At 45.2% G+C, this 27,805-nt stretch overlaps 1 protein-coding gene across 3 annotated transcripts in view; it reads right to left on the reverse strand.

Annotated features, from left to right (window-relative positions):
- TSNARE1 (t-SNARE domain containing 1) overlaps nt 1-27,805 on the reverse strand; it is a 298,959-nt gene that overhangs the window by 210,183 nt on the left and 60,971 nt on the right. For 2 of the 3 annotated variants that reach the window (XM_060681797.2, XM_060681796.2), the window contains one exon: nt 8,262-8,385. In XM_060681797.2, the coding sequence (XP_060537780.1) occupies nt 8,262-8,346 (85 nt within the window). In that variant the 5' untranslated portion in view covers nt 8,347-8,385. Of the gene's footprint in view, nt 1-8,261; nt 8,386-13,671; nt 13,810-27,805 lie in introns of all 3 variants that reach the window. The other variant, XM_087890951.1, reaches the window with a different exon arrangement.

The raw sequence follows: 27,805 nt of genomic DNA on the forward strand, positions 1-27,805 counted from the left end.
ATCTATATATCTATATATATATATATATATATATATATATATATATATATATATATATATATATATAAAAATAAATAAATAAATAAATAAATAAATAAATAAATGTGCTTTTTTCCAGGAGGCAACTGGACTTTCTGTGTTTTTTTTTCTTTGAAGACATTTCGCTTCTCATCTAAGGAGCTTCTTCAATTCTGGCTGGATTGTAAGGAATGGAAGGATTTATACTCCTTACAGACCGCTGGTCATTTGCATCTTTTTAGAGAGCCGCTGAGGCCACTTGGAGGCTTCTCTGCGTCCTCACGTCATGTGCTGTGTCAGGTTTTTCTTTGAAGGCATTTCACTTCTCATCCAAAAAGCTTCTTCAGCTCTGACAAGGATTCTATCCCTCTGTTTATGCAGTCCAGAGCTGTGTTGGCTTTTTTGGCAGCTGCTGCACACGGCTGGCTCCTATTTAAATGGTTGTCCACTAGGATTCCAAGATCCCTCTTACAGTCACCACTATTGATCAAGGTACCACATATACTGTACCTGTTCCTTTTGTTTTTCTTGCCTAAATGTAGAACCTTCCTTTTTTCACCATTGAATTTCATTTTGTTCGATAGCGCCCAATGTTCAAGTTGTCAACCCATAAAGCATCCCTGGCCTGCTCTCGAGTTGCCATAGGAAAGGAGGGATGGGAAACTGATGAAACGGCACAGCAGCCAAAGACAGATGCACATTCCAGACTTATTTCTCTCAAGGCTGTCTCCCAGGGTTACTTACAGCGGCCGGAGGGGAGTCATCTCTACAACCCACGAAATTGCCCCATTGGCGAACGTGATTGATGACACACCCTAGGGAGGAGGGGGAAAACAGGGGCATGATTGGGCCCATAAATTACGTGGGGTCAGAGCTGGCTTCACTTGGGAACGTGCGGACATGAAGCTCCTAATAAATAACTGGATTTCTTTTGAAGCTTGGCTCGAGGCTCATGATTTAATTAAGGCATCCGCTGGAACCCTGACACAAGTCTGTCTTTGTTTCCCTTCTCTGCAGTCTTTGTAGAGTCTCAACATTTTTTTTTTCCCATCGTGGCGATCAAAACTGGATGCAGTATTCCAAGTGTGGCCTTACCAAGGCATTATAAAGCGGTATTAACACTTCACGTGATCTTGATTCTATCCTTCTGTTCTAGCTAGACACGAACGAGACTCCCCTCTCTCTCTCTGCCTGGAAGGCCTGGCTCACAAAGAAGCAGATGGCCTTCTCCGTTTAGGATTAGAATTGCAAAAAATCCAGGAGGAGATCTTTGCCTACGGTTCCCAGGTGGCCTCCTCCATTCAGTTCCATCGATGGGGGAAGCAACTCCTCTGCTTGCCAAGCAGACAAGATGCTCTGTGGAGGATTGGCTGCCTACCCCGAAGCCCCATCTGTTCAAGTAGTTTGGAGCCCATCCACCAGACACGTGGCCTCCTGCCAAGGGTGGCCGTGCCAGATAAACAGAGGGCTTCAGTGGACGTTGTCTGGCTGCTTTCTGAAGCTGATTCTTTGCTCTGCGAGGAAGGGATCACTTTCCAATAAAGGAGAAGGTTTGTGGCTCGGGGTTGAAACGAGGGGTCCCTGTTGCTCTCAGAGTTTGATGGTTGCAGATGTTTCACGACCCAACCTGGTAGCATAATTGATGCTAGAATAGAGTGGGCTTTGCAGAGAGGAGGAAAAGGAGGAAGGGCAGAAGAAGGAGGAATAAGGAGGAGAAGGGATGGGGAAGGAGGAGGAGGAGGAAGAGGAGGAGGAGGAGGAGAGGAGGAGGGAAAGGGAGAGGAGGAGGAAGAAGAAGAGGAGGAGGAGAAGGAGGGAGAGGAAGAGGAAGAAGAAGAGGAGGAGGAAGAAGAAGAGGAGGAGGAGGAGGAGGGAGGGGAAGAGGAAGAAGAAGAGGAGGAGGGAGAGGAAGAGGAAGAAGAAGGAGGAGGAGAAGGAGCAGGAGGAAGAGGAAGAGGAAGAGGAGGAGGAGGAGGAGGGAGAGGAGGAGGGAAAGGGAGAGGAGGGAGAGGAAGAGGAAGAAGAAGAGGAGGAGGAGGAAGAAGAAGAGGAGGAGGAGAAGGAGGGAGAAGAAGAGGAAGAAGAAGAGGAGGAGGAGGAGGAGGAGAAGGAGCAGGAGGAAGAGGAAGAGGAGGAGGAGGGAGAGGAGGAGGGAAAGGGAGAGGAAGAGGAGGGAGAGGAAGAGGAAGAAGAAGAAGAGGAGGAGGAGGAGAACGAGCAGGAGGGAGAGGAGGAGGAGGGAGAGGAGGAGGAGGAAGAGGAAGAGGAGGAAGAAGAAGAAAGAAGAGGAGGAGGAGGAGAAGAGGAGGAAACAATCAATTAAAAGCAAAGCAGGAGAAGGAGGAGGAGAAGGAGAACTGTGGGGTCCTTGATGCTCTCTGAGCTTGGTTATTTTCTTTACTCAAAGAAAGCGTAACCCCTTTACTCATACACTTTACATTTCATTACACAAAGTAATGCTCGCGATGATGATGTTAACTACTTTGGGTAAGGTCAAGACTGAAAGAAAACACGGAAACTCAGAGACCACCAAGGACCCTTCAGGCTATGCTATTTCTGGTCCACCCCACCCCACTGTCGATGGAGGAGGCTGACTGAGGACCAGCTGAGCCGAAGTGATTTGTTTTGATTTGTGCTGGACACAGATCCAGCTTCGAGGGAAGAGAAACCAGGTTACACGGATGGTGGTTGGAACGAGACTCGCCACTCGCTGGGCCAAGCTGTTTTCTTGCTACTCTGGCTTATGACATTTAGATTCGGTGCTCAATCTTAATCAACTTCTGGTCTCCAGCTGGATACTTCTGCGATCTATCCAAGTCCACTTTCTAGGAAAATCAGTTTCCTTCATCTACATCATCTACATGTTGTGGTCTGTTGGCCACTGGCCCCTACAGCAGCCGAATCAGAGGAGGAGGAGGAGGAGGTGTGGGAATCAGGGTCAGCATCAAGGCAACCTGAGAGCTCTGAGGGGGAAGAGGGAATGGAGCTGGCAGAGAGAGAGAGACAGAGGTGGATCCTGGGCCAACCATCAGCCCTCAGATTGGAGAATCAACAGTCCCAAGGTCTGGAGGTGGCTGATGAGGAAGAGGAAGAACAGCTGGGTCCAGTGCCTGACACACAGATGCGCAGAAGGCAGAGGAGAGGAGAGCAGTGGAAATCTATGGGCCGGTCCTTGGGATGGAAGAGCCACCGTTGCTAGTGAAGCCCCACCTTAGCTCTGGGGATAAAATGCAGGGGGCGGAGATGAATAGATGTGGCAGACAACTATTCATCTTCTGGATGGACGGACTTGTTAGCCTGCGGTGAGAGAGAAACTTTTTGCTGGGGCTGCCGGCCCTCCTAATAAAGGAATCTTTTGAGTTCACGTCAGAGGGTTAGTCATGTTTGGGGAAGCTGGGTCAGAACAGTTCCGTGGCAAATTGGCCGTGGTGAGTTGCCCTGCAGTGAGTTGGCCGCAACCAGTTGGCTGTGGCGAGTTGGCCCAATTCGCATGGGACCTCCTTTTGCGACCTGACAAGCAAATTCCAGAGGGAAGCCAGATTCACTGAGCAACTACTGTATGTTGCTAACTTAACAAACGCTTTCCCTTCATAGACTTGAAGCAATTTTTCTAAATGTGTCTGTAAAAGCTCAGCCTTCAGTGATAGAATTGCAGCTTCATCTAATTCTGTTCGTAGTGTTTTTCTTTCTTCTTTCTTTCTTTCTTTCTTTCTTTCTTTCTTTCTTTTCTTTCTTTCTTTTTCTTTCCTTCCTTTCTTTCCTCCCTCCCTCCCTTTCCTTCCTTCCTTCCTTCCTTCCTTTCCTTTCTTTCCTCCCTCCCTCCCTTTCCTTCCTTCCTTTCCTTCCTTTCTTCTTTCTTTCTCTCTCTCTTTCTTTCTTACATTTTTAAATTTAGTTTTATTATATAACATTACAAAAAAATAGAAAGGAAAAGGAAAAGGAGCGGGGAAAAGGGGGTGTGAGATACAAGGAGAGGAAAAAACGGCATTGACTCCCGACTCTTCTTAGCCGTACAAGAAAAAACACTCCAATCTTAACTTTTTGCTTTTACACATTAATAATATAACTTGCCATCTCTACAATGAAAAATCTTTCCGATCAACAAAAACCGAAGTCAACGTTTCATTTTTCTTTTTTCATCACAAAGCACAAAATCCAGAAGGGATATCCAAATGAAAAAAAGAGATGTTCCGCTTTGAATAAAATGATCAATTTAACCGTTCCTGCTTTATCTTCCTCGCTACGGAAATAGTAGGTCTTTCTATTTGCAGCTAATGATCTTTGTGAAATGTCACCGTTTATATTAACGAGATTCATTGTGTTCTTTCAAATTCTTTAATCTTATAAGTTGGGGAGAAAAAAAACCACTCTTTTTTCTTTCTTTCTTTCTTTCTTTCTTTCTTTCTTTCTTTCTTTCTTTTTTTTTCTTTCTTCTCATTTCTGATGAAAGATTTCAATGGGTGAAGCCTGATTTTTTTTTTTTTTAAAGTTCCTTCCGGTGACTTCCCTGAGTGACATTTTCCAACACTGTCAGTGACATCCCGGGAACCTTACAAGCGTATCTGTGTGTCACTTCAGTCTGATGGACTCAGAAAACAAAGAAAGAGAGAATACCATGGAGGAACTGTATACAACACGAATCAAAAAGAGGGCTGTGAAAATATTGACAGACCCCCTCGCATCCTGGACATAAACTGTTTCAACTCCTACCCTCAAAACGACGCTATAGAGCACTGCACACCAGAACAACTAGACACAAGAACAGTTTTTTTTCCCAAACGCCATCACTCTGCTAAACAAATAATTCCCTCAACACTGTCAAACTATTTATTAAGTCTGCACTACTATTAATCTTCTCATCGTTCCCACCACCCATCTCCTCCCACTTATGACTGTATGACTGTAACCTTGTTGCTGGTATCCTTACGGTTTATATTGACTGTTTCCTAATATGATTTGATTGCTTATTTGTTCCCTATGACTATCATTAAGCGTTGTACCTTATGATTTTTGACGAATGTATCTTTTCTTTTATGTATACTAAGTGCATATGCACCAAAGACAAATTCCTTGTGTGTCCAATCACATTTGGCAAATAAAGAATTCTATTCTATTCTATTCTATTCTATTCTATTCTATTCTATTCCTGACAAGCGATGCACCATTTAAGCAGTGGCAGAAGGACAGATCTAAATTTGTGTGTTGGGGGCGGGGACCCCACAAGTTAAAAATAAAGTGTCACAAGATGCAAAGAAAAGAGGAGGATTGTATCTTCCTGGTTTGAAATTATATTTTGTGGCTTGCGATTTGGTTTGGATGAAAGGGGTAGACAACGCTGAGAAACACAGTCTTGGAGTTAGAAGGACGTGACCTGAAATTTGAGCGGCATGGATATATATATACAACAAAGTCAAGGTTGACGTGAATTTTAAAAATTGTTTCATTCCCTTTCCTAGTGATCGTAGATCACTCAAAGTGGTAAATGCAGCCCAGAAAGAAAACGTCGGATTGCACTGGGTCGCACAGCAGTAATGAACAAGAGCTGAATATGGAAAAGTAAGAACATCAACCCAGGGGTGAAATGCTCCCGGTTCGGACAGGATCGCCCGATCCGGTAGCGATGGCGGCGGGTGGTTTGGAGAACTGTTAGCAAAAATCCCTGCGCCCCGCCCATGCCCAGCTGAGCCACAGGATAATCAGAAGCTTTTTTTTTTTACTTTTAAAAGCATTTTTTCTACCACCTCTTCCAACGAAAAAATGCTTTTAAAAGTAAAAAAAAAAGCCTCTGATGATTGCGCGGCTCAGCTGGGATTTATTTATTTATTTATTTATTTATTTATTTATTCATTCATTCATTCATTCATTCATTCATTCATTCATTCATTCATTCAAACTTCTATACCGCCCTTCTCCTTTCGGACTCAGGGCAGTGAACAGCCAAGATAAAAAAAAAAACATTTATACATAAAATTAAAAATAAATTTAAAATAATTAAATAAATTTGGCCCGTAATTTAAAACTTATCAATTTAAAAATCCATATCAAATTTTAAAACCAACCATAAAATCAGGACAGACCGGCTAACTGAAAAAAATAAGTTTTTAGGGCCCGACGAAAAGTCCGGAGGTCAGAGATGAGGTTGGATCATCAAAGGCTTTTCAAAGCATTTTTGTCTGCAACCTCTTGGCCGAAGAGGTGATTAAAAAAAATGCTTTGAAAAGTCTCTGACGATCCCAGCTGAGTTGCCTGATCGGCAGAGGCTTTTCAAAGCATTAGAAAAAATGCTTTGAAAAGTTTTCTTTAAAAAAAAAAGTTGGCCACGCCCACCCAGTCACATTACACACCCACCCACCAAGCCACGCCCACAGAACCGGTAGTAACAAATTTTACATTTCACCCCCTGCATCAGCCTGGCAACCAAATATAAATTAGTCTGCTCTCTCTCTGTGTTTTCTGTAGCTAACTAGGGTTGTGAAAGTTGGAAATTAAAAAAATCGACTCGTTTGCGCTGTGATGCTGGAGAAGGTTCCTGCAAATTCCTCGGACGGTAAAGGAGACCAACAATGAAGTGCTGGAATGCATAACACCAGCAAGGAAAATTCATGAAACTGCGTCTCACTTCTTTTGGCCGTGTCACACAAAGAAATTGGAGTAAGCAATTATGTTGGGAAGAGTTAGTGCTAAAAGGAAACTAGGCCACCAAAAAACATGATGGACATATCTATGGAGATTCCCAGTCATCCAGGTCATAGTTGTCCCAAAGGTGCTTTCTTCAAGAGGCAACTGGACTTTCTGGTTTTAATTTGAAGTGGTTTTACTTCTCATCCAAGAAGCTTCTTCAGCTCTGACTGGATGGTGGGGGAATGGAAGGATTTATACTCCTTGCAGACAGCTGGACATTTGCATTCTTTTAGCGAGTCATTGAGGCTACCTGGACACAGATGGACATAAGACAGAGATAAACCTCCAAGTGGCCTCAACGACTCTCTAAAAGGATGCAAGCAGTCCAGTTGCCTCTTGAAAAAAGCACCTTTGGGACAACATGATGGACACCATAATTGCTGGACACCATCAAAGCTGACACCTTGAGCCATTGAATAGAAAAACTCAAAGAAGCAGTGCAAGAAGGGAAGATGTGGAGAGACCTGGCCCATGGAATCGCCAAAAGTCGGACGTGACTGAACGGATATCATCATCATCATCATCCTCCTCATCATCATCATCATCACAATCATCATTGAGAATATGGACTAGTTACAAGCCCGAGTTGTATCCAAAAACACCTCTGTGGATTTCCGCAAAAGAAGCAAACTTAGGCTGCATTAATACAGGGATAGGATCAAAATCACATGAAGGTCTAGTACCACTTTGCAAAGCCTTAGTAAGACCACACTTGGAATACTTCATCCAGTTCTGGTCATCACAATATAAAAAAAAAGATGTTGAGACTTTGGAAAGAGTGCAGAGAAGAGCAACAAAGATGATTAGGGGACTGGAGGCTAAAACATATCAAGAATGGTTGCTGCAATTGGGTATGTCTAGTTTAATGAAAAGAAGGACTAGGGATGACAGGGTAGCAGTCTTCCAGTCTTTGAGGGGCTGCCACAAAGAAGAGGAGGTCAACCTATTTTCCAAAGCACCAGAAGGGAATACTCAATTCCTGCAACCGTTCTTCATATGTTTTAGTCTCCAGGCCTTTAATTGTCTTAGTTGCTCTTCTCTGCACTTTTTCCAAAGTCTCAACACTGTTTTTTGTACTTGGATATATTTATATTACCCATTAAAACAATAGTTATGTCAACTCGCAAAGCATCCCTGGCCTGCTCTCGAGTTGCCATAAGCAGGGGGGATGGGAAACTGGCAAAATGGCACAGCAGCCGAAGACAGATGCACATTCCACGCTTATCTCTCTCAAGGCTGTATCCCAGGGTAACCTACAGCAGCCGAGGGGAGTGATCTCTACAACCCGCAAAATTGCTCCGTTGGCGAATGTGATCGATGACACACCTGGGGGTGGGGGGGGAACAGGGTCCTAATTGGAGTGTAAATTATGTAGGATCAGAGCTGGCTTCAATTGGGAATGTGCCGACATGAAGCTCCTAATAAATAACTGGATTTCTTTTGAAGCTTGGCTCAAGACTCATGATTTAATTAGAGCATCCGTAGGAACCCTGACAAGTTATGACTATAAAGAAAAAAAATTCAGGGAGGAACAAAAAAATAACGCATGGGGTTCAACTTACCTAAAGGTTGATATCCTTGCCTTGATGGTCCTCCAAAGGTATTTCTGCTACCAAACCCACCGCCATCAATGGATCCATAAGACATCTTCTTTGGACACTTCTGGAGATAGGCTTCCTTTCAAAACTATAACAAACAAGGGAGGAAAAATGTGAAATCGGCAGAGAGAACCTCAGAAAACAGAGAGAAATAGAAAAGAACCAGAAAAATGTGTTTATGGGATCTTCTCATCTAAAGAAAGCCAGTGAATGACAAATTCAATAAATATTGCCATATTAGTTTGGAATAGGACAACTCACCACAGCCAACTTGCCCTGGCCAACACACATCACAGGACACAATTCAACAAATGGAAAAGTTAAATTAATTTCAACGGAACCGTGGCCAAACATAATACAATAAAGAAAATCAATCCAGAAATGCATAGAGCTACAATAATTTCGACTCCTCAGATATGGCTGGAAGAAATGATACAACAATATATTGATTTAAAACCAGAAGTATTCCTACTCGGTATCCTGCCAGAAAAAAATAGCAAATAAAATATTTATTTGATTACACATGTAATAACAGCTGCAAGGATTGTTTATACACAACATTGGAAAGCAGAGAAAATACCTTTGGAAGGAGAAGTAATTTAAAAAAAATTTAGATTGTGCAGAAATGAATAGATTTACTATGATGATTAAAGAAAGAGAAGATTCAGAATACTTTAAGATATGGAATCAACTCTACTATTGGTTAGAAAAGAGATACAAATAAGTAAATTAATAGCAGTGGTGGGTTCCTTCCGGTTCGGTCCGGTTCGGCCGAGACAGTAGAGGTGACGATATGACATCACCAAACCGGTTCTCCCCCACCGCCCTCCCACCGCCCCCACTCCCCCACCCACGTTATTCTTACCTTTTATTTGGTCCTACCCCCAATCTATTGCTGCCTCCTGAGTCCCAGCTGATGGCTAGAGGGGAAAAAACTGTTTAAACTCTTGCCGTGGGGCTTCAAAGGGCCGCCCTACAGCTGATCAGTGTTAAAAGAAAACAAATGAGTCGGGTCGTAAGTGCGAGGACTGGTCGTAAGTGCGAGGACCTTCCAGAAATGACTCTGACCAGCTAGCCACGCCCACCTAGTCACATGACCAAACCAAATAAGCCACGCCCACAGAACCGGTAGTAAAAAAATTTAGAACCCACCCCTGATTAATAGTTATGTATGAAAATGATATAATTGGAATATTTTGTTAGTGATGAATTGTTGTAATTGATTGGGTGAGAATGAAGACAGAAGAAATAACAAAAAGAAGAACGATTGGAGATAACACCGAGATGTCACACGGAAGGAATGACTGATATATTAAATGTTTGTTTAAAAAATAAAAAAAACTTTTAATATAAAAAAATAATAATTTCGACTCCAACATGGTCACCAATAATAAAAGTAACTGAATGGAACAATTAATACGGTGTTAAATTATCCTGCAGCGAGTTGGCCGTGATGACTGAGGGCGGCGAGTTCTTCTAGCACAGTGATGGCTAACCTTTTTGCCATCTTGTGCCAGGAGTGGGGGGGCCCGCGTGCATGCATGCCTACACCCATATTTCTATGCGCTCCGCCCCCTGCGCATGCACATACGGCCACCCCCTCTCCCCCCCTCCCTGCTCCTGGCACACGATGGCACGGTTTTCTCTCTCCCCAGCCTCCAGAGCCTTTGTAGGAGCCTGGGGAGGGTGAAAATGGCCTTCCCCACCCTCCCAGAGGCCCTCCGGAGGCCGGAAATGGCCCATTTGCCAACTTCTGCTGGGACCGGAAGTCCTGTTTTTTTTGCTCTCCCCACCCTCCAGAGTCTTTCTAGGAGCCTGGGGAGGGCAAAAACAGCCTTCCTCGCCCTCCTGGAGGCCCTCCGGAGGCTAGAAATGACCCATTTGCCAACTTCTGGTCCCACCAAACGGAGCTCACGTGCCCACCAATATGGCTATGCATGCCACCTGTGGCATACGTGCCATAGATTCACCATCACGGTCCTAGAACCATCTTAGCTGCAGTAGCTACATCTTGTACTTCTGCGCTCCATTGCACCAACTGGCCATCACTGTCTGTGACTGGCAACTACGTGCGGTTGGGTCTTTTTAGTATTTGGATGATACACCTTGTTTTGGTTTCCACAAGTAAAATAAGGAGATGTTTCACTTATAAACAAAAAACAAAGGCTAAGACCCTCTTATCAGCGTAATCGAGTTTTCAAGAAGTTCATACAATCACACATTTTTTTTAGCTGATGACATCTGACATATTACAGGAGAGAACTTAATATAAGCAATGTCCTGCTGGATTAGACCTCTGGCCCATCTCATCTAACACTGGCCAACCAACACTGGCCCAAGAATGCACACAAGACTCCAAAACAAGGAAGGAAGGAAGGAAGGAAGGAAGGAAGGAAGGAAGGAAGGAAGGAAATAAGTGAGAGGGAGGGAGGGAGGGAAATAAGTGAGAGGGAGAGAGGGAGGGAGGAAAGGAAGGAAGGAAGGAAATATGTGAGAGGGAGGGAGAGAAGGAAGGAAGGAAATAAGTGGGAGGGAGGGAGGGAGGGAAGGAGGGAAGGAAGGAAGGAAGGAAGGGAGGGAGGAAGGAAGGAAGGAAGGAAGGAAGGAAGGAAGGAAGGAAGGAAGGAAGGAAGGAAGGAATAGCAATAGCACTTAGACTTATATACCACTTTACAGTGCTTCATAGCCCTCTCTAAGGTTTACAGAGTCAGCATCTTGCCCCCAATAATCTGTGTCCTTATTTTACCCACCTCGGAAGGATGGAAGGCTGAGTCAACCTTGAGTCAGTCAGGATCAAACTGCTGACAATGGGCAGAGAAGGAATGGAGGGAAGGAGGGAAGGAGGAAGTATTGGATGGATGGATGGATGGATGGATGGATGGATGGATGGATGGATGGATGAAGGTTAAACTTGAGTGAAGGGAGGAAGACTGACTGACTGACTGAAGATAAGACTTCAAGTATTGGGTATGTCTAGTCTAGTGAAAAGAAAGATCAGAGGTGACAAGATAGGAGTATTCCAATATCTCAGGGGCTGCCCCAAAGAAGAGGGAGTCAAGCTATTCTCCAAAGCACCTGAAGGCAGGACAAGAAGCAATGGATGGAAACTAATCAAGGAGAGAAGCAACCTAGAACTAAGGAGAAATTTCCTTACAGTGAGAACAATAAACCAGTGGAACAACTTGCCTCCAGAAGTTGTGAGTGCTCCAAGACTGGAAGTTTTTAAGAAGAAATTGGAGAATCACTTGTTTGGAATGTTTATAAGTTTTTCTGCTTGAGCAGGGGGTTGGACTAGAAGACCTCCAAGGTCCCTTCCAACTCTGTTATTCTGCTACTCTGTCCTTCCCCTCTGCAGTGAGTTATTGGACTGGGAATCACCTATGTAGAGGACTTGGGAAGCCACAGTTCTTACTGGAAGCCCTTTTCAAGCTCTTTCCTTTTTAAGGGAGTCAACTTTTGCTCTAACACTTTCCTTCCCTTTTCTTCTCCACCTTCTCCTGGCAGGTGGGAATAACAGGGTCTCCTCTGGGGAAGAAGACTTTGGGCTTCTATTACGGCATGTGAAAACATCTGGCTGAAGTGAAAATTGCTGTTGGAGCCCAGACGAGCAAAAATATCCCCTTGGCCTTTGTCACAGGAAACAAAGAGAACAAATCCTGTATTTTCTCGAGAACAAAAGATGTCCTTTTCTGTCTCTTTTATTTATCGGTGTTAAAAGCAGAGGAAGGGAGAATGGCGAAAATCAGGGTTTCGGCCTCCTGGAACTGTATCGCTCGGATTTGATTACTGATTGATTAAACCGATTTTTTTCCTGATGTACTTACTGAGTTCTTAAATCATTTTTTTATTTTTACTCCCCTCAGAAATTCCCGTTCCAAAGAACGATCCTTTCCATCCAGTGATGGGATTCAGCCGGTTCGCATGAACCGGTAGTTAAATTGCTGGCTGGCCCCGCTCCTTCCCGCCCCACCCCTTCCAGGAGTCCCCACACACCCCATTTTGGCTCCCAGGTAACTGCAGGGTAACCTCCTAGGCCCAAAATGGGCATGGGCGGGTGCGGCACGCTCCCCCGCGGCCCGTTTTCACTCCCAGGAGACTTCAGGGAGGCCTCCTAGGCCCAAAACGGGGCCCGGGGGGGTGGCATGTCCCATCTCCCCTGTGGCCCATTTTTGCTCCCAGAGAGGTGCAGGAGGCCGAATCCTGCCTGTCACATCCCCCGGCCACGCCCACCAAGCCACGCCCACAGAACCGGTAGTAAAAAAATTCTGAATCCCACCACTGCTTCCGTCATTCCGATAATCCCACAAAAATGCTTCTCTCCCCCACCAAAATTTATCCGGTAATCCTTGAGAAAGCTGGCAGAGTAAATTAAAAAAATGAAAAAGTGAGCTCTGGTTCCAGAGAAATTGGCCCCACCGCGATGTTGAACAAGTGAAACATAAAAGAAGAAGGGGAAAAAAAAGGAAACGTGTTTCTCCCTTATTGATGTATTTAAAAAGTACCGCAAAATGGGACCGTTTTAATCAGAGCTGCCTGGAGGCAAATTACTTGAGATATTTAGGTAGGCCTGTCGATGTTTTCATTATTTCCTTTATTTCATCTTCCCCGTTAACGATTTGGTTCCTGAAGCTTTAAAAAGCAAATCCTAGCTTGATATCTTAATCAATGTTAATACCTCTCCGGTCTACAGAGAGGGAGACAGTGCATAATTTGCATTCAAAATTAATTAATTAATTAATTAATTAATGCAAGTGATCCTCAATTTACGACTGTAACATTTTTTTTTAATGACCCCATATTCCCTTGCATCGGGGTGGAGTCAGGGCAGCTGAATGGAGCTGAGTGCTTAATGGCCGGATGCCTTTCCTGTCGCCAGTACGGAGTTTTGTTCAGCAGATATATTCTCGTTGTGCCCAAAGAGAGAAATATCTGCCTCTACTTAGGATCGAACTCACAGCCTCCTGATTGTGAGGCGAGAGCTCTGCCTCTAGGCTACTGCACCACCCAATACGACTTAACGACTGTAACGGAGCCCCAAAATTTCTGTTGCTAAGTGAGACATCTGTTCAGCGAGTTTTGCCCCGTTTTATAACCTTTCTTGCCACTGCTGTTAAGTGAATCACTGGGGTTGTTCAGTTCTTCACGCAGTTGTAAAGTGAAGCCGGCTTCCCTGTTGGTTGCTGCAACCGTCATAACTGTGAGTCGGTTGCCAAGCGTCTGAATATTGATTTTTTTTTTAATTTGATTTATATGCCGCCCTTCTCCGGAGACTCAGGGAGGCTTACAGTGCGTTAAGCAATAGCCTTCATACTTTTTGTATATTTATACAAAGTCAGTTTATTGCCCCCACAAACTGGGTCCTCAATTTACCCACCTTAGAAAGGATGGAAGGCTGAGTCAACCTTGAGCCTGGCGAGATTCGAACTTGCAGTAATTGCAGGCATCTGGTGTTAATCACAATGCTATCAGTCTGCTGAGCCACCATGATATTGATCATGTGAGCGTGGGAATGCTGCAATGGTTGTTAAATGTGAAAAAAAAAAATCAGAAGTCATTTTTTTCCGTGCCGATGAAACTTTGAACGGTCACTAAATGCATGGTTGTAAGTCGAGGATTGCAAGTAAAATGTGACCATTTTAATCAGATGTGCCATGAGGTAGATTACTGTAGACATTTAGGTACACCTGTCTATGTTCTCATTATTCCCCTGATTTGATCTTAATCATTACAATTTGGTTCCTGGAGCTTTGAAAGCAAATCTTAGCTTGATTTGTCTATGGAGATTCTCCATCCTCCAGGTCACAGTTGTCCCAAAAGTACTTTTTTTTCCAAGAGACAATTGGACTTTCTGTTTCTTCTTTGAAGATGTTTCACTTCTCCTCCAAGGAGCTTCTTCAGCTCTGACTGGATGGAGGGGAATGGAAGGATTGATACTCCTTGCAGACAGCTAGTCATTTGCATCCTTTTTAGAGAGTCATTGAGGCCACCTGAAGTTTTATCTGTGTCCTCAGGATCACTTGGGTGGTACAAATGGGTGTGACTACAACACAGTCCTTTCATCGGTTCCAAGAAGCTTCCACACCCATTTGCACCACTCAGGAGATCCTGTTCTACCCTGGCTCCGGATTCCCAAGGATTGTGACACACACCAACGGTCCTTATCAAAGTTATAACGTATCAAGAATAAACAAAGTCCGGCAAAGGTTGGCAACCAGCCCGGAAAACAAGATACGAGAAGACACTCACTATCCAAACTGCTCTTTAATAATTACACGTTGTTTCCAGCAAGAAATTACTAACTGTGTGAGACTTAAATAGGCTAAGGGAGTGGCCAATTATCCTCAAACCTTACTCTCGAGGAGACCTCCTCCTCCTGAGTAGCCACTCCTGCCTTTTGGCAGCCCTGCGTGCTCGTGCATTGAGGAGAGGCTCCTCCACTTCACTCTCTTCACTTGAAGGAGCCTCTGGAGGTTCTGAAGGCCCTGGCTGAGTCTCTGCTTCTGGCACCATATCCTCTTCGGCCTCCTCGCTGTCCAATGCGAGCGCCGGCTGCGCAGGCTGCTGGCGTGACACCACACCAGCCTCGTCGTCGTCGGGATCAGCCATGATCCGCGCAAGCCGCTGGCGGGCCACAACAGATCCTGAGAACACAGACAAACCTCCAAGAGGCCTCAAGGACCCTCTAAAAGGATGCAAATAACCAGCTGTCTGCAAGGAGTATCAATCCTTCCATTCCCCACCATCCTGTCAGAGCTGATGAAGCTCCTTAAATGAGAAGCGAAATGCCTTCAAAGAAAAAACAGAAAGTCCAGTTGCCTCTTGAAAAAAGCACCTTTGGAACTTAGCTTGATATCTTAATTGAGGTAAAAATGTCTCCAGTATACAAAGAGGGAGATGGTGGATAATTGGCATTTAAAGTAAATAAATAAATAAAACAGCCCCTGGCCTGAAATATCACTGATTCAGTCTTGCTAAAATTGCATCCTGTCTTTTCCTCTAAGAATTCCAGACCACGTCCAGAACAGTTCTTCCACTTCTTTCCCACACAACAATCTTGTGAGGGAGAGACACCTAAGAGAAAGTGACCTAAAGAGCCTGGATCCCGCTGCCAACACCTTCATCACGTTCCCAGACTCAAGAACTTTCCCAACTCAATGTCTCTCTGAAAGAAGAAGCCCCTCCAATCTGAGAACGGGAGGAAAATGAGTAAACTTGGGTAAATATCGTCAGCAACAACAATTTGGGAGAGCGACACCAAAGTGGGTAAACTCAGTTCTCACTGTGGGGTCCTTGGTGCTCTCTGAGTTTGGCTGATTTTCTTACAGACGTTTCATGACCCAACTTGGTAACATCATCAGTGCTAGAAGGGAATGGGATTTGTGGAAAGGAGGAGGAGTGGAGGTGGAAGAGAAGGAGGAGGAGCAGGAGGAGGAGGAGGACTGTGGATCCTTGGTGCTCTCTGACTTTGGCTGATTTTTTTACAGACATTTCATGACCCAACTTGGTAACATCATCAGTGCTAGAAGGGAGTGGGATTTGTGGAAAGGAGGAGGAAGTGGAGGTAGAAGAGAAGGAAGAGGAGGAGGAGCAGGAGCAGGTGTCAGACTGTGGTGCTATCTCAAAATTAAATGAATTTCCAAACTGCCAATCTTTAAGGAAATCTTTCTTTAATTGAGCTCAGCCACCGGATCATGACTCTGCGCGGACAAGACTGACCTTTTGCCTCCCAATCCCTCCCTTTCCGATCCCCAAATCTCTGCTTCTCATTGGCTGTCTTCCAAGTCATTCTTCAGACTTCTGTTCCTCGTCATTTCCCAGGAATGTGCCCCCTCCCCTCATTTCCACGACAACCGGCTTCAAAGGGATTTAGCAGGCAAAAGTTTCAGAGTTTATCTCTCGCTCTCCTCTGCACTCTCTATGCCAGCGTTGAAACGCTGACAGCAGCAGGAGGAGGAGGACTGTGGGGTCCTTGGTGCTCTCTGGCTGATTTTCTTAGACGTTTCATGACCCAACTTGGTAACATCATCAGTGCCAGAAGGGAGTGGGATTTGTGGAAAGGAGGAGGAGGGGGGAGAGAGGGGGAGGAGAAGGAGAAGGAGAAGGGGCGGGAGGACTGTGGGGTCCTCAGTGCCCTCTGAACTTAGTTGTTTTCTTGCAGACATTTCATGACCCAACTAGGGGGCATCATCAGTGCTAGAAGGGAGTGGAGTTTGCATTTATATTTTTATTTACATTAGTGACTACCCCTGTCAAGAGTTGATGGGATAGGTCTTGGTGGTTCCTTGATGAGGTCGTTGCCAACACTGATGATGTTCCCTAGTCGGGTACTGAAACGTCTGCAAGAAAACAACAAAAGCATCCCAACAGTTCAATCCTGAGCTACGAATCTTCTCTTCCATCAATCCTCCCTCTTCCCACATTCTATTTCCACGGGTTTATTTCTATCAAAGGAGTAACCCATTTCTGAACAAGCATTTATTTTAACGCAGCCGATAGGCGGTCATGCAGAGTCTGGAACAACACCAGCCTTACTTCTTGGTGCCAACACACGCTATACCAAGGAAAACTCCTCCTCCTCCTCCTCCTCCTCCTCCTCCTCTTCTTTTTCTTCTTCTTCTTCTTCTTCTTCTTCCTCTTCCTCTTTCCCTCCTCCTCCCTCTTCTTCTTCTTCTTCTCCTCCTCCTCCTCCTCCTCCTCTTCTCCTCCTTTCTTCTTCTCCTCCTCCTTCTCCTCCTCCTCCTCTTCTTCTCCTCCTCCTCCTCCTTCTTTCTTCTTCTTCTCCTCCTCCTCCTCCTCCTCTTCTCCTCCTCCTCCTCCTCCTTTCTTCTTCTCCTCCTCCTTCTCCTCCTCCTCTTCTCCTCCTCCTCCTCCTCCTTTCTTCTTCTCCTCCTCCTTCTCCTCCTCTTCTTCTCCTCCTCCTCCTCCTCCTTCTTTCTTCTTCTTCTTCTCCTCCTCCTCCTCCTCCTCCTCCTCCTCTTCTTCTCCTCCTCCTCCTCCTCCTCCTCCTCCTCCTCCTCCTTCTTGCCATCTTGGTTATGTTAATAAATCTCCATGCCCGTTCCGATAATACTTCACGTGTTCTCACTAGATCAATGCTTCAATAACCACAATAATTGTGGCTTCCGTGGGGATTTTGAAAAATGTAACCCCTGCAGATAACGAGGATTGAGTGGGTCTCCTTTCTCAGCTAAGTATCCCCAACAGTCACATATCAAGGTAATAAATGGTGGTTGTTATACTTATTATTATTAATGCGCAATGCCTAAAGGCACATGAAAACAAAAATGCACACAGAAGCCATCGGTATTGCTACTAAAATAGGTACATCCTGACCTATGAATATTAAAAATGCAGGTGGTCCTCGGTTTACGACCACAATGGAGCCCAACATTTTTGTTCTTAAGCGGGACATTTGTTAAGCGAATTTGGCCCCATGGTATGTGGCCTTTCTTGCCAGAGTGGTTAACTGAACACGGTTGTTTTGACTTTGCTGGTCAGAAGGTCAGAAGGTCACAACAAGGGATCACATGACCATAGGGCACTGCAACTGTTATGAACCAGTTGCCAAGAAGGAGGAGGTGGCAAAGAGGAGGAGGAGGAGGAGGAGGAGAGAAGAAGGAGGAGAAGGACAGAAGGAGGAGGAGGAGAGGAGGAGAGAAGGAGGAGGTGCAAAAGGAGGAAGAGGAGGAGGAGGAAGAGGAGGAGAGGAGGAGGTGGAGGTGAAGAGGAGGAGGAAGAGGAGAAGAAGGAGGAGAGGAGGGAGAAAGAAGGACGAGTAGAGAAGGAGGAGGAGGTGGAGGAGATGAGAGGAGGAGGTGAAGGAGGTGGTGGTGAAGAGAAGGAGGAGGAGGAGAAGAGGAGGAGGGGAAAGTAGAGGAGGAGGAGGAAGAGGAGGACGAGAAGAGAAGGAGGAGGAGGAGGTGGTGGTGGTGAAGAGGAGGAGGAGGAGAGGAAGAGGAGGAAGAAAAGAAGAGGAGGAGGTGGAGAAGAGGAGGAGGACACTGTCTGCCTTAAGCCATACCTACTGAAGGTCAGGAGTCAGTCACCTGGGGTATGTAGATGGAAAACATAGTAGATCCTTTTCCCCCTCCACCTTCTACTAATCAGGGCCGTCTCCTCCCAGGCTTCCAAGCAAAGGGCCTGCGGGGTTTTAACCTGCACTGTGTCACAATAACGTGGAGCGGAGGAACGAACTGCCATGTAAAATCCATTTGAAATGTTTCCACCCTCATCCCAGGTCCACAACTGGCGAATCTGAAATCCCCGCCACCCAGACTGGGCAGAGAAGAGCTTTAAGTCTGAGGTCCTGAGGAAGGGTCTTTCCCTTCAGAGCCTTTCACCACCTGCCTGGAACTGAAAGAAAGAGGGGGGATTATCCCCCCCCCAAAAAAAACCACATAACTCTGAGACATTGACTTCTCTTTGGTGCAAAAAATGGAATGCAAGAAACCCAACCACTGAAAGATTTCCCAAATCCAGCTGACGCATCCAAAACTCAGGAATGGAGAGAGAATCTGATTTCCTTTCCTGCAAGATTTCTATGATCTAGTCGGGGTCTTTCCGCTGATGATAGAGAAACTTGCAGCTAGCATTAGCTGTTTAGGGAGGGGGGGAGAGGGAGAATGTCTATCATCCATCTATCATCCACCTATCCTACCTTATTTGTCTGTCTCTCAATCCTACCTTCTCTATCATCCCTCTATCATCTATCTATCCCGGCTTATCTTTCTTTCTTTTTTTTTCTTTCTTTCTTTCTTTCTTTCTTTTCTTTCTTTTTTTCTTTCTTTCTTCTTTCTCTCTTTCTTTCATTCTTCCTTCCTTCCTTCCTATCTATTTATCTATCTATCTATCTATCTATCTATCTATCTATCTATCTATCTCTATCTACAGTATCTATCTATCTCTATCTACAGTATCTATCTATCATCTATCTATAATTTATCTATATCTATCTACAGTATCTATCTATCTCTATCTATCTACAGTATCTATCTATCTCTATCTACAGTATCTATCTTATCATCTATCTATCTATCTATCTATCTATCTATCTATCTATCTATCTATCTATCATCTATCTATCTACAGTATCTCTCTTTCTCTCCCCCTACTTACCTACCTACCTAACATATCTGTCTGTCTGTCTGTCTGTCTGTCTGTCTGTCTATCTATCTATCTATCATTTATTTACTTATTTATTGAATTTATATTGCCGCCTATTCCCCCAGGGCAACTCAAGGCGGCTTACAGAGTATAAAACCACATTTAAAACAATAAAAATAATAAAAAAGATTCAAATAAATGAATACAGTACAATCTAACAAAATCACCCCACCACTTGCCACCCATCCCCTGCCCCGGCGACAGCAGATCACATGAGCCACTGAATGGGGTTCCATCCCACTCTGGGTTCCCCAGGCCCGTGGGCAGAACCAGGTCTTCAGCGCCTTCTGGAAGAGTATTAGAGTAGGGGGTCATTCTAATCTCTGGGGGAATAATGTTCCAGAGAGAGGGAGCCCCCACGGAGAAGGTCCCACCAGGTGTATCTCCCTCAGGGATGGGACCCGCAGCATTCCCTGCTTCCATTCATCATCAATCATCATCATCATCATCATCATCATCATCATCCATCTATCATCTATCCTACATTTTCTGTCTATTCTATTCTGTATTCTATTCCCTTTCATTCCATTCCATCTTCTCCTCTCTCCCTTCCCTTCTATTCACAACTGTTTTGCTTAGCAAAGAAAAGTTTGGGCTCAATTGTGATTGTGAATTGTGGCTTACCTGCACTATGTTGTCGTGCCAATTACATGAATTCACCACAATTTCATCTCCTTTTAAAATATTCCAGCTGCCTTCTACTCTTCTCTCCACTTTTTTTTTTTTTTTTAAAAAATCTTCCTCGCTTAGAAAGCAAAGCAATTCACTTTTCCAACCTCCTTATAATCACTACACAAATGCTCGGTTCAATCTATTGAATTTCTCTGTCTATGGATGTGGTCCTTTATTATTTTAGAAGGGGGGAAAAAGAAATTACTAGTCAGAAATTACTCGTCTGGTGTTTATTTTACTCCTTTCTTCTTGTCTCGCGTCACTCCTTCCTTGCTTTCATCTTCCTTTCCAGGGTTTATACGTGGAACAGGTTTCATCTATCGGCACGCTGAACAAACACACAACTGTAGCATATCTCAGTGAACAGAAAAATTAAAATTGTCAGCATCGCAGGAATTCTGGCATTATCCATCTCCTTCCTGATAGTGAATTATGAAGAACGGTGTCATTTGGGAGTGAGGTGTGGGAAAAATAGATGTTTTCCCCATTTGAACGGAACAGATTGGAACAAAAATTCGAAGGGACCTTGGAGATCTTCTAGTCCAACCCCCTGCTTAGACAGGAAACCCTACACCACTTCAGACAAATGGTTATCCAACCTCTTCTTAAAAACTTCCAGTGTTGGAGCATTTACACCTTCTGGAGACAAGTCGTTCCACTGGTTAATTTGGCGGACCACTTACAGCCAGCAACGACATCCCATCGCCCGGTTCACGTCCATAGAGAGGGCCTACTCAGGGTGCCGTCGGCTAGACAGTGGCGGCTGGTGGCCCCCAGGGGTAGAGCCTTCTCGGTGCGCCCATCCTCTGGAATCAACTCCCCTTGGAGCTCCGATTAGCTCCTGACCCTCGCACCTTCCACCGGGAATTAAAAACTTGGCTTTTCAAATCCCTCGACCTGGACTGATGATGGGGTTTTAATTGGTTTTAAGGGTTAATTTTAATTTTTTTTAGATTTTGGTCTTTATTTTATATTGTGGCTTGTGTTTTATTGTTGTCCGCCCTGAGTCCATTGTGAGATAGGGCGGCATATAAACCGAATAAAATAAATAAATAAAATAAATAAATAATTGTTCTGTCAGGAAATTTCTTCTTAGTTCTAGGTTGCTTCTCTCCTTGATTCGTTTCCCCCCTTTGCTTCTTGACCTGCCTTCTGGTCCTTTGGAGGATAGTTGACTCCTTTTTCTTTGTGGCAACCCCTGAGATATTGGAATATTGCTATCATGAAACCTTCTTTCCATTAAACGAGACATACCCAATTCCAGCAACGGTTCATTGTATGTTTTGGCCTCCAGTCCCCTAATCATCTTCATTGCTCTTCTCTGCACTCTTTCTAGAGTCTCAAGATCTTTTTCGGACCCGAAAAATTACCTGAAAACAGCCCGGAAAATGGTCTGAAAAGCGGCTCGAAAAACAGCCTGAAAAACTGCCTGAAAATGGCCCAGAAAACGACCAAAAAACAGGTATACGTACACCGGCCAGCTGGTGCTTTGGCGCACGCAAAGACAAGCTGGCTGGCACGTATGTGTGTTCCGGAAACCCGAAGCATAGCTGGCCAGCGTTTGCAAGCGTCCCAGCCAGCTGGTTTTTGGGTTTCCGGCAGACAGACATGCACGTGGGTTTCAGTTTGGGCACTCGGTGCTGAAAAGGTTTGCCATCACTGGTCTAGCATCCTCTGCAGGGGGTCGGACTAGCAATAGCCCTTAGACTTATATACCGCTTCATATATGCTTTACAGCCTCTCTAAGCAGTTTTACAGAGTCAGCCTATTGCCCCCAACCATCTGGGTCCTCATTTTGCCCACCTCAGAAGGATGGAAGACTGAGTCAAACTTGAGCCTGGTGAGAATCGAACTGCCAACCTGCTGGCAGACAACATAAGTAGTCTGCAGTACTGCATTGTAACCACTACGACACTGCGGCCCGACTAGAACAGGGGTCACCCATCTTTTGGACCTCAGGGACCACTAAATTCATAATTTTAAATCCTGTGGACCACTAATATGATCTACCTAATGACCGGCTGGGTGGGCATTGCTAGATGGTCATGTGGCTGGATGGGCGTGGCCAACTCGATGTCATTCACGTCGAGGGTGCCTTGCCAGTCTCTACTCACCCCTCCCCTCCCAGAGACTCCTCGCCTCCCCACCCGAGCTTCTTAGGGCCCCAACAGGAAGCAGTTGTTGGAGCTAAGCAGCCACCACGAGAAAGAGTTGGCAAAACAGCTCAGTTCAAATTGGATCTGACCGAGAAGGAGGCTCAGCAGAAGCACCTCACTGAGGACTAGGAGCTTAGGCTTTCCAAGCAGAGGGAAGAACTGCAGAAGTGCAAGGCCAGGTACCGGCGCCTGGAGGCTCAGCGGGCTGAGATGGTCAGCCAGTTCTAGGCCATGGTGCAGTCTCACTGGAACAAGGTCTTCTGGTTCTTTGCCACCAGCGGCACTTCCCTCCAGCCTTCGCCCAAAGCCCCAAACCAGGAGGCCGAAGCAGACCCCTAATCAGAATTTCTGCCGTCCTCCAACCCACAGAAAAAGACCCTGAAGGGGGAAACTCTCTGCAGCAACACAAACATTCTGTCAGGTTTCGATGTCATCTCAAATAAAATAAATTGCATTTCCAAACAAATAGTCTTTGAAGAAATCTTTCATTTTATTAAGCACGACAACCTGTCCCCGATTGTGGCGTAGCCAACACTGACTTCCTGACCCCAAAACCTTCCCTTTCCGTTCCCCAATTCTCTGCGTCTCATTGGCCCTCTTCCCAAATCACTCTCCCCGTATCTACTACTTCAGCTCCCAGGAATGTCCCCCCTCCCATCTCATCTCCTAGGGGATATTATCTTCAGGGAAAATAAGTAGGTGAAAAGTCAAGCATCCTCTTGCCAGCTGCCCCCTCTTCTCCTCCTTATGTCAGCACTAGAGTAAATGCAGGTTGAAGTGCTGACACATTCATTGCACGTATCTGTCACAGGGACCGTAGTTTGAGGACCCCTGATTTAGTGCAACATACAAAAGGCAAATAATTTTTCTGCGGACCACCAACATTATCTCGCGGACCACCAGTGGTCCACGGACCACCAGTTGGCGACCGCTGGACTCGAAGACCTCCAAGGTCGCTTCCAGCTGTATTCTCACTCAGCAAACCCTCCGTCCTCGCTGTGTTAGAGGAGTCACCCAACTCCATTACAGCCTGTTGAACTCATTCCGTCTTGTTGATTTATCAGGAGGAGGATAGTTAAGTTCTCAAGCATGGCCAGGCAGAATTGCTCCTGTGCATTTGAAGGCCCCATAAAGGGATTTTATGTTTCATATCATTGAGGTAGACTGACCCCTTGCTCTGTTTCGCTCTCTTCTGTTGAGTTATCATTCATTACCTGTGACTCCTTGCTCCATTAACTACCTGGATATCTTTCTTCGCCACTTTAAAAAAAACAAAAAAAAAACTTTCCCCTCTGTAAAATTGAATTAAGCTTCTGAAAAGGAAAAGCTATTTTCAGGATTTGAGGAAGGAAAGATCCCTGGATAACTTAAAAGGAAACAAAAAAATGGCTCTGTGTATTTAAAAGAATAAATTGAGAAGGTTTGTGCCTTCGGGTCATTTTCGACTCCTGCTATCTGCCTGAAGTTTAACAGATCTAACGGAACACATCTAACAGAATACTACAGCTGGGAGGGACTTTAGAGGTCTTCTAGTCCAACCCCTGCTCAAACACGAGACCCCGTACTATTTCAGACAAATGGTTGTCCAATCTCTTCTTAAAAACCTCCAGTGATGCACCCACAACTTCTGGAGGCAAGTTGTTCCACTGGTTAATTGTTCTCACTGTCAGGAAATTCCTCCTTAGTTCTAAGTTGTTTCTCTCCTGGATTAGTTTCCACCCATTGCTTCTTCTCCTGCCCTCAGGTGCTTTGGAGAATAGCTTGACTCCCTCTTCTTTGGTGCAGCCCCTGAGATATTGGAAGGCTGCTATCATGTCACCCCTAGTCCTTCTTTTCATTAAACTAGACATACCCAGTTCCAGCAACCGTTCTTGTTATACCAGAGGTGTCAGACTCAAGGCCTGCAGAGGTGTTTAAATCTGGCCCCCTGGAAATTTATTTATTTATTTATTTATTTGTTTAAATTTCTATACCGCCCTTCTCCAAATAGGACTCAGGGCGCTGCACAGCCTAAGTAAAAACAAAACATACAAAATTTAAAAAAACAGTATTAAAATAATTAGATATTCTGGCCGTAAATTAAAACAACCCAATTTAAAACCAATTTAAAATTTAGCTCAAGCCAGCCCAGCTAGTTGAAATAAATAAGTTTTCAGGGCCCGACGAAAAATCCGGAGGTCTGTTATTATACGTAACTCCGGGGGAAGGTTATTCCAGAGGGTGGGCGCCGTCACAGAGAAGGCTTTCCCCCTGGGGGTCGCCAGCCGACATTGTCTGGCGGACGGCACCCTGAGGAGGCCCACTCTGTGCGAGCGTACTGGCCGGTGGGAGGCTATTGGTGGCAGTAGGCGGTCTCGTAAGTACCCCGGCCCTAAGCCATGGAGCGCTTTAAATAGCAAAGGACCAGCCTGTAGTGCCTCTGGCAGCCAAAATGGGGCAGGAGAGGGAGCGCATACAACTCTGGCGCAATCCAGTTTTGGCCTGGACAGCCTCCTGCAAAACTTTGCTGGTCCAAGGCAGAGGAGAGGAGAGCAGTGGAAATCTATGGGCCGGTCTTTGGGATGGAAGAGCAACCGCTGCTAATGAAGCCCCACCCTAGCTCTGGGGATAAAAGGCAGGGGATGGAGATGAATAGGTGTGGCAGACAACTATTCATCTCCCTGCCGGTCCATCACTAATAGCCTGCACTTCCAAATCCTGTCTGGAAATTATCAGAATTCTTCTTGGAATCTGCACCGCCTCCTGAGCGTGTGTGTGTGTGTGTGTGTGTGTGTGTGTGTGTGTGTGTGTGTGTGTGTCTGCTGTTGGAAGAAAGCGAGCACACAAGTGGTGGGATTCAAAGCCTTGGTAGTACAGTGGTCTAAAGCACCCTGTTATTAAGACCAGCTGCCTGCAATTACTGCTGGTTCGAATCTCGCCAGGCTCAAGGTTGACTCAGCCTTCCATCCTTTCTAAGGTAGGTAAATTGAGGACCCAGTTTGTGGGGGCAATAAGCTGACTTTGTATAAATATACAAAAGTATGAAGGCTATTGCTTAACGCATTCTAAGCCGCCCTGAGTCTCCGGAGAAGAGCGGCATATAAATCAAATTAAATAATAATAATAATAATAATTTAATAATCGGTTTGCTGCCCTAATGACCGACTGGATGAACTGCCCCCCCCCGGCGCCCCCTTTTGGGCCTAGTAGGCCTCCCTGCAAGCCTCCTGGGACCAAAAATGGGCCGTGGGGGGGGGGCTCACCGCACCCCCCGGTGCCTTGTTTTGGGCCTAGTAGACCTCACCTGGGAGCCAAAATGGGGTGTGTGGGGACTCCTGGAAGGGGCGGGGAAGGGAGGGAGTCACCTAGCAATTTAACTACTGGTTCGCCCAAATTGGCTCAAACCGGCTGAATCCCATCACTGGAGTGTACCTTCCAGGACTTCCTTTGCAAGTGTGGGAAGAAAGAGAGAGAGAATCCTGGTGTTCAGGGGGAAAGGGAGCGAGCATCACTTTCCACAGGACTTAAGAGCAGGGGTGAAATCCAGCAGGTTCTGACAGGTTCTAGAGAACCGGTAGCGGAAATTTTGAGCAGTTCGGAGAACCGGTAGAGAAAATTTTGAATAGTTTGGAGAACCGGCAAATACCATCTCCAGCTGCTCCCAGAGTGGGGTGGGAATGGGGATTTTGCAATATCCTTCCCCCAGGAGTGGGGAGGGAATGGGGATTTTGCAATATCCTTCCCCCAGGAGTGGGGTGGGAATGGGGATTTTGCAATATCCTTCCCCCAGGAGTGGGGAGGGAATGGGGATTTTGCAATATCCTTCCCCCAGGAGTGGGGTGGGAATGGGGATTTTGCAATATCCTTCCCCCAGGAGTGGGGAGGGAATGGAAATTTTGCAATATCCTTCGCCCAGGAGTGGGGAGGGAATGGAGATTTTGCAATATCCTTCCCCTAGAGTGGGGTGGGAATGGAGATTTTGCAGTATCCTTCCCCTGCCATGCCCACCAAGCCACGCCCACCAAGCCACACCATGCCCACTAAGCCACGCCCACAGAACCGGTAGTAAAATATTTTGGATTTCACCACTGACTTACAGACTTCGTAGCCTGCTGTGAGAACGCAGCTGCTGGCACTGCTAAGAAAGGGAGCGTTTCGCTAACTACAAAGGGCTTGTCGGATTTGGGAACTGGATCAAAACACTTTTTTCCCACTTTCTCTCCCCTACTCCCCTCGCACCCTGGACATAAACTCTTTCAACTCCTACCCTCAAAACGACGCTATAGAGCCCTGCACACCAGAAGAAATAGACACAAGGACATTTTTTTCCCCAACGCCATCACTCTGCTAAACAAATAATTCCCTCAACACTGTCAAACTATTTACTAAGTCTGCACTACTATTAATCTTCTCATCGTTCCCACCACCCATCTCCTTCCACTTATGACTGTATGACTGTGACCTTGTTGCTGGTATCCTTACGATTTATATTGACTGTTTCCTTATGACTATTATTAAGTGTTTTGTAACTTATGATTCGTGATGAACGTATCTTTTCTTTTATGTACATTGAGAGCATATGCACCAAAGACAAATTCCTTGTGTGTCCAATCACATTTGGCCAATAAAGAATTCTATCTATCTATCTATCTATCTATCTATCTATCTATCTATCTATCCATCCATCCATCTATCCATCTATCTATCTAATTGTTTCCTAGTATGATTTGATTGCTTATTTGTTCCCTATGACTATCATTAAGTGTTGTACCTTATGATTCTTGACGAACGTATCTTTTCTTTTATGTACACTGAGAGCGTATGCACCAAGACAAATTCCTTGTGTGTCCAACCAACAGAATTCTATTCTATTCTATTCTGTTGTGCAGGCATCTTGTCCTCGATGCTTGTGGGTACCCTTTCTGCCTGAATTGTTCACGTAGGTACCTGCTCTCCAGTTGTTTAGCTTGCTGGGTATTAGCTGGGTGGGAGGCAGTTTTCCTGGCAGATCAGTGGTTGAGTCATGCAGGGGTTTTTGATTCTGTGCGACTCTCTTTACACGCTCACACGGACCCACACACACAAAAAACGCTAGCACAGAAGTGTTCCCACTGCAAACTTTAAGGCTCTCCATTCTATAAATGGCCTTGACATTTTTCCTCGGCTAATTGATTCAAAAAAAAAAAAAAAAGGAAGATGGAAAGGGAGTGAGGAATAATTAGGGACGATTCTTTTCTTTCTTTTTTTTTTTTTGTTTTTTTTTTAATGTTGCTAAGGTACTTTTCAACGGAGCTTTTGGAACGCGGTTTTTTTGCCACGGACCAACACCCCCGGCAAGGAAATTTGTGGAAGAGAATGTCAATCGGTGGGAGGGAAACCGGGCTGAAGTTTAATAAATAGCTCCAGAAGTGGGAAAGTGGATTGTGCACCTTCTCCTTGAGGAAAACATATTTTTACATCTTGAAGAAAAGTTCAGGAGCCTAGAAAAGAAATCCATCGCCTTCTTATGGGTAAAAAAATTATGTTTGCGTGGTGGGA

This window comes from Pantherophis guttatus, chromosome 3 (genome assembly GCF_059756535.1).
Source record: "Pantherophis guttatus breed Tessera chromosome 3, ASM5975653v1, whole genome shotgun sequence".
NCBI lineage: Eukaryota > Metazoa > Chordata > Lepidosauria > Squamata > Colubridae > Pantherophis > Pantherophis guttatus.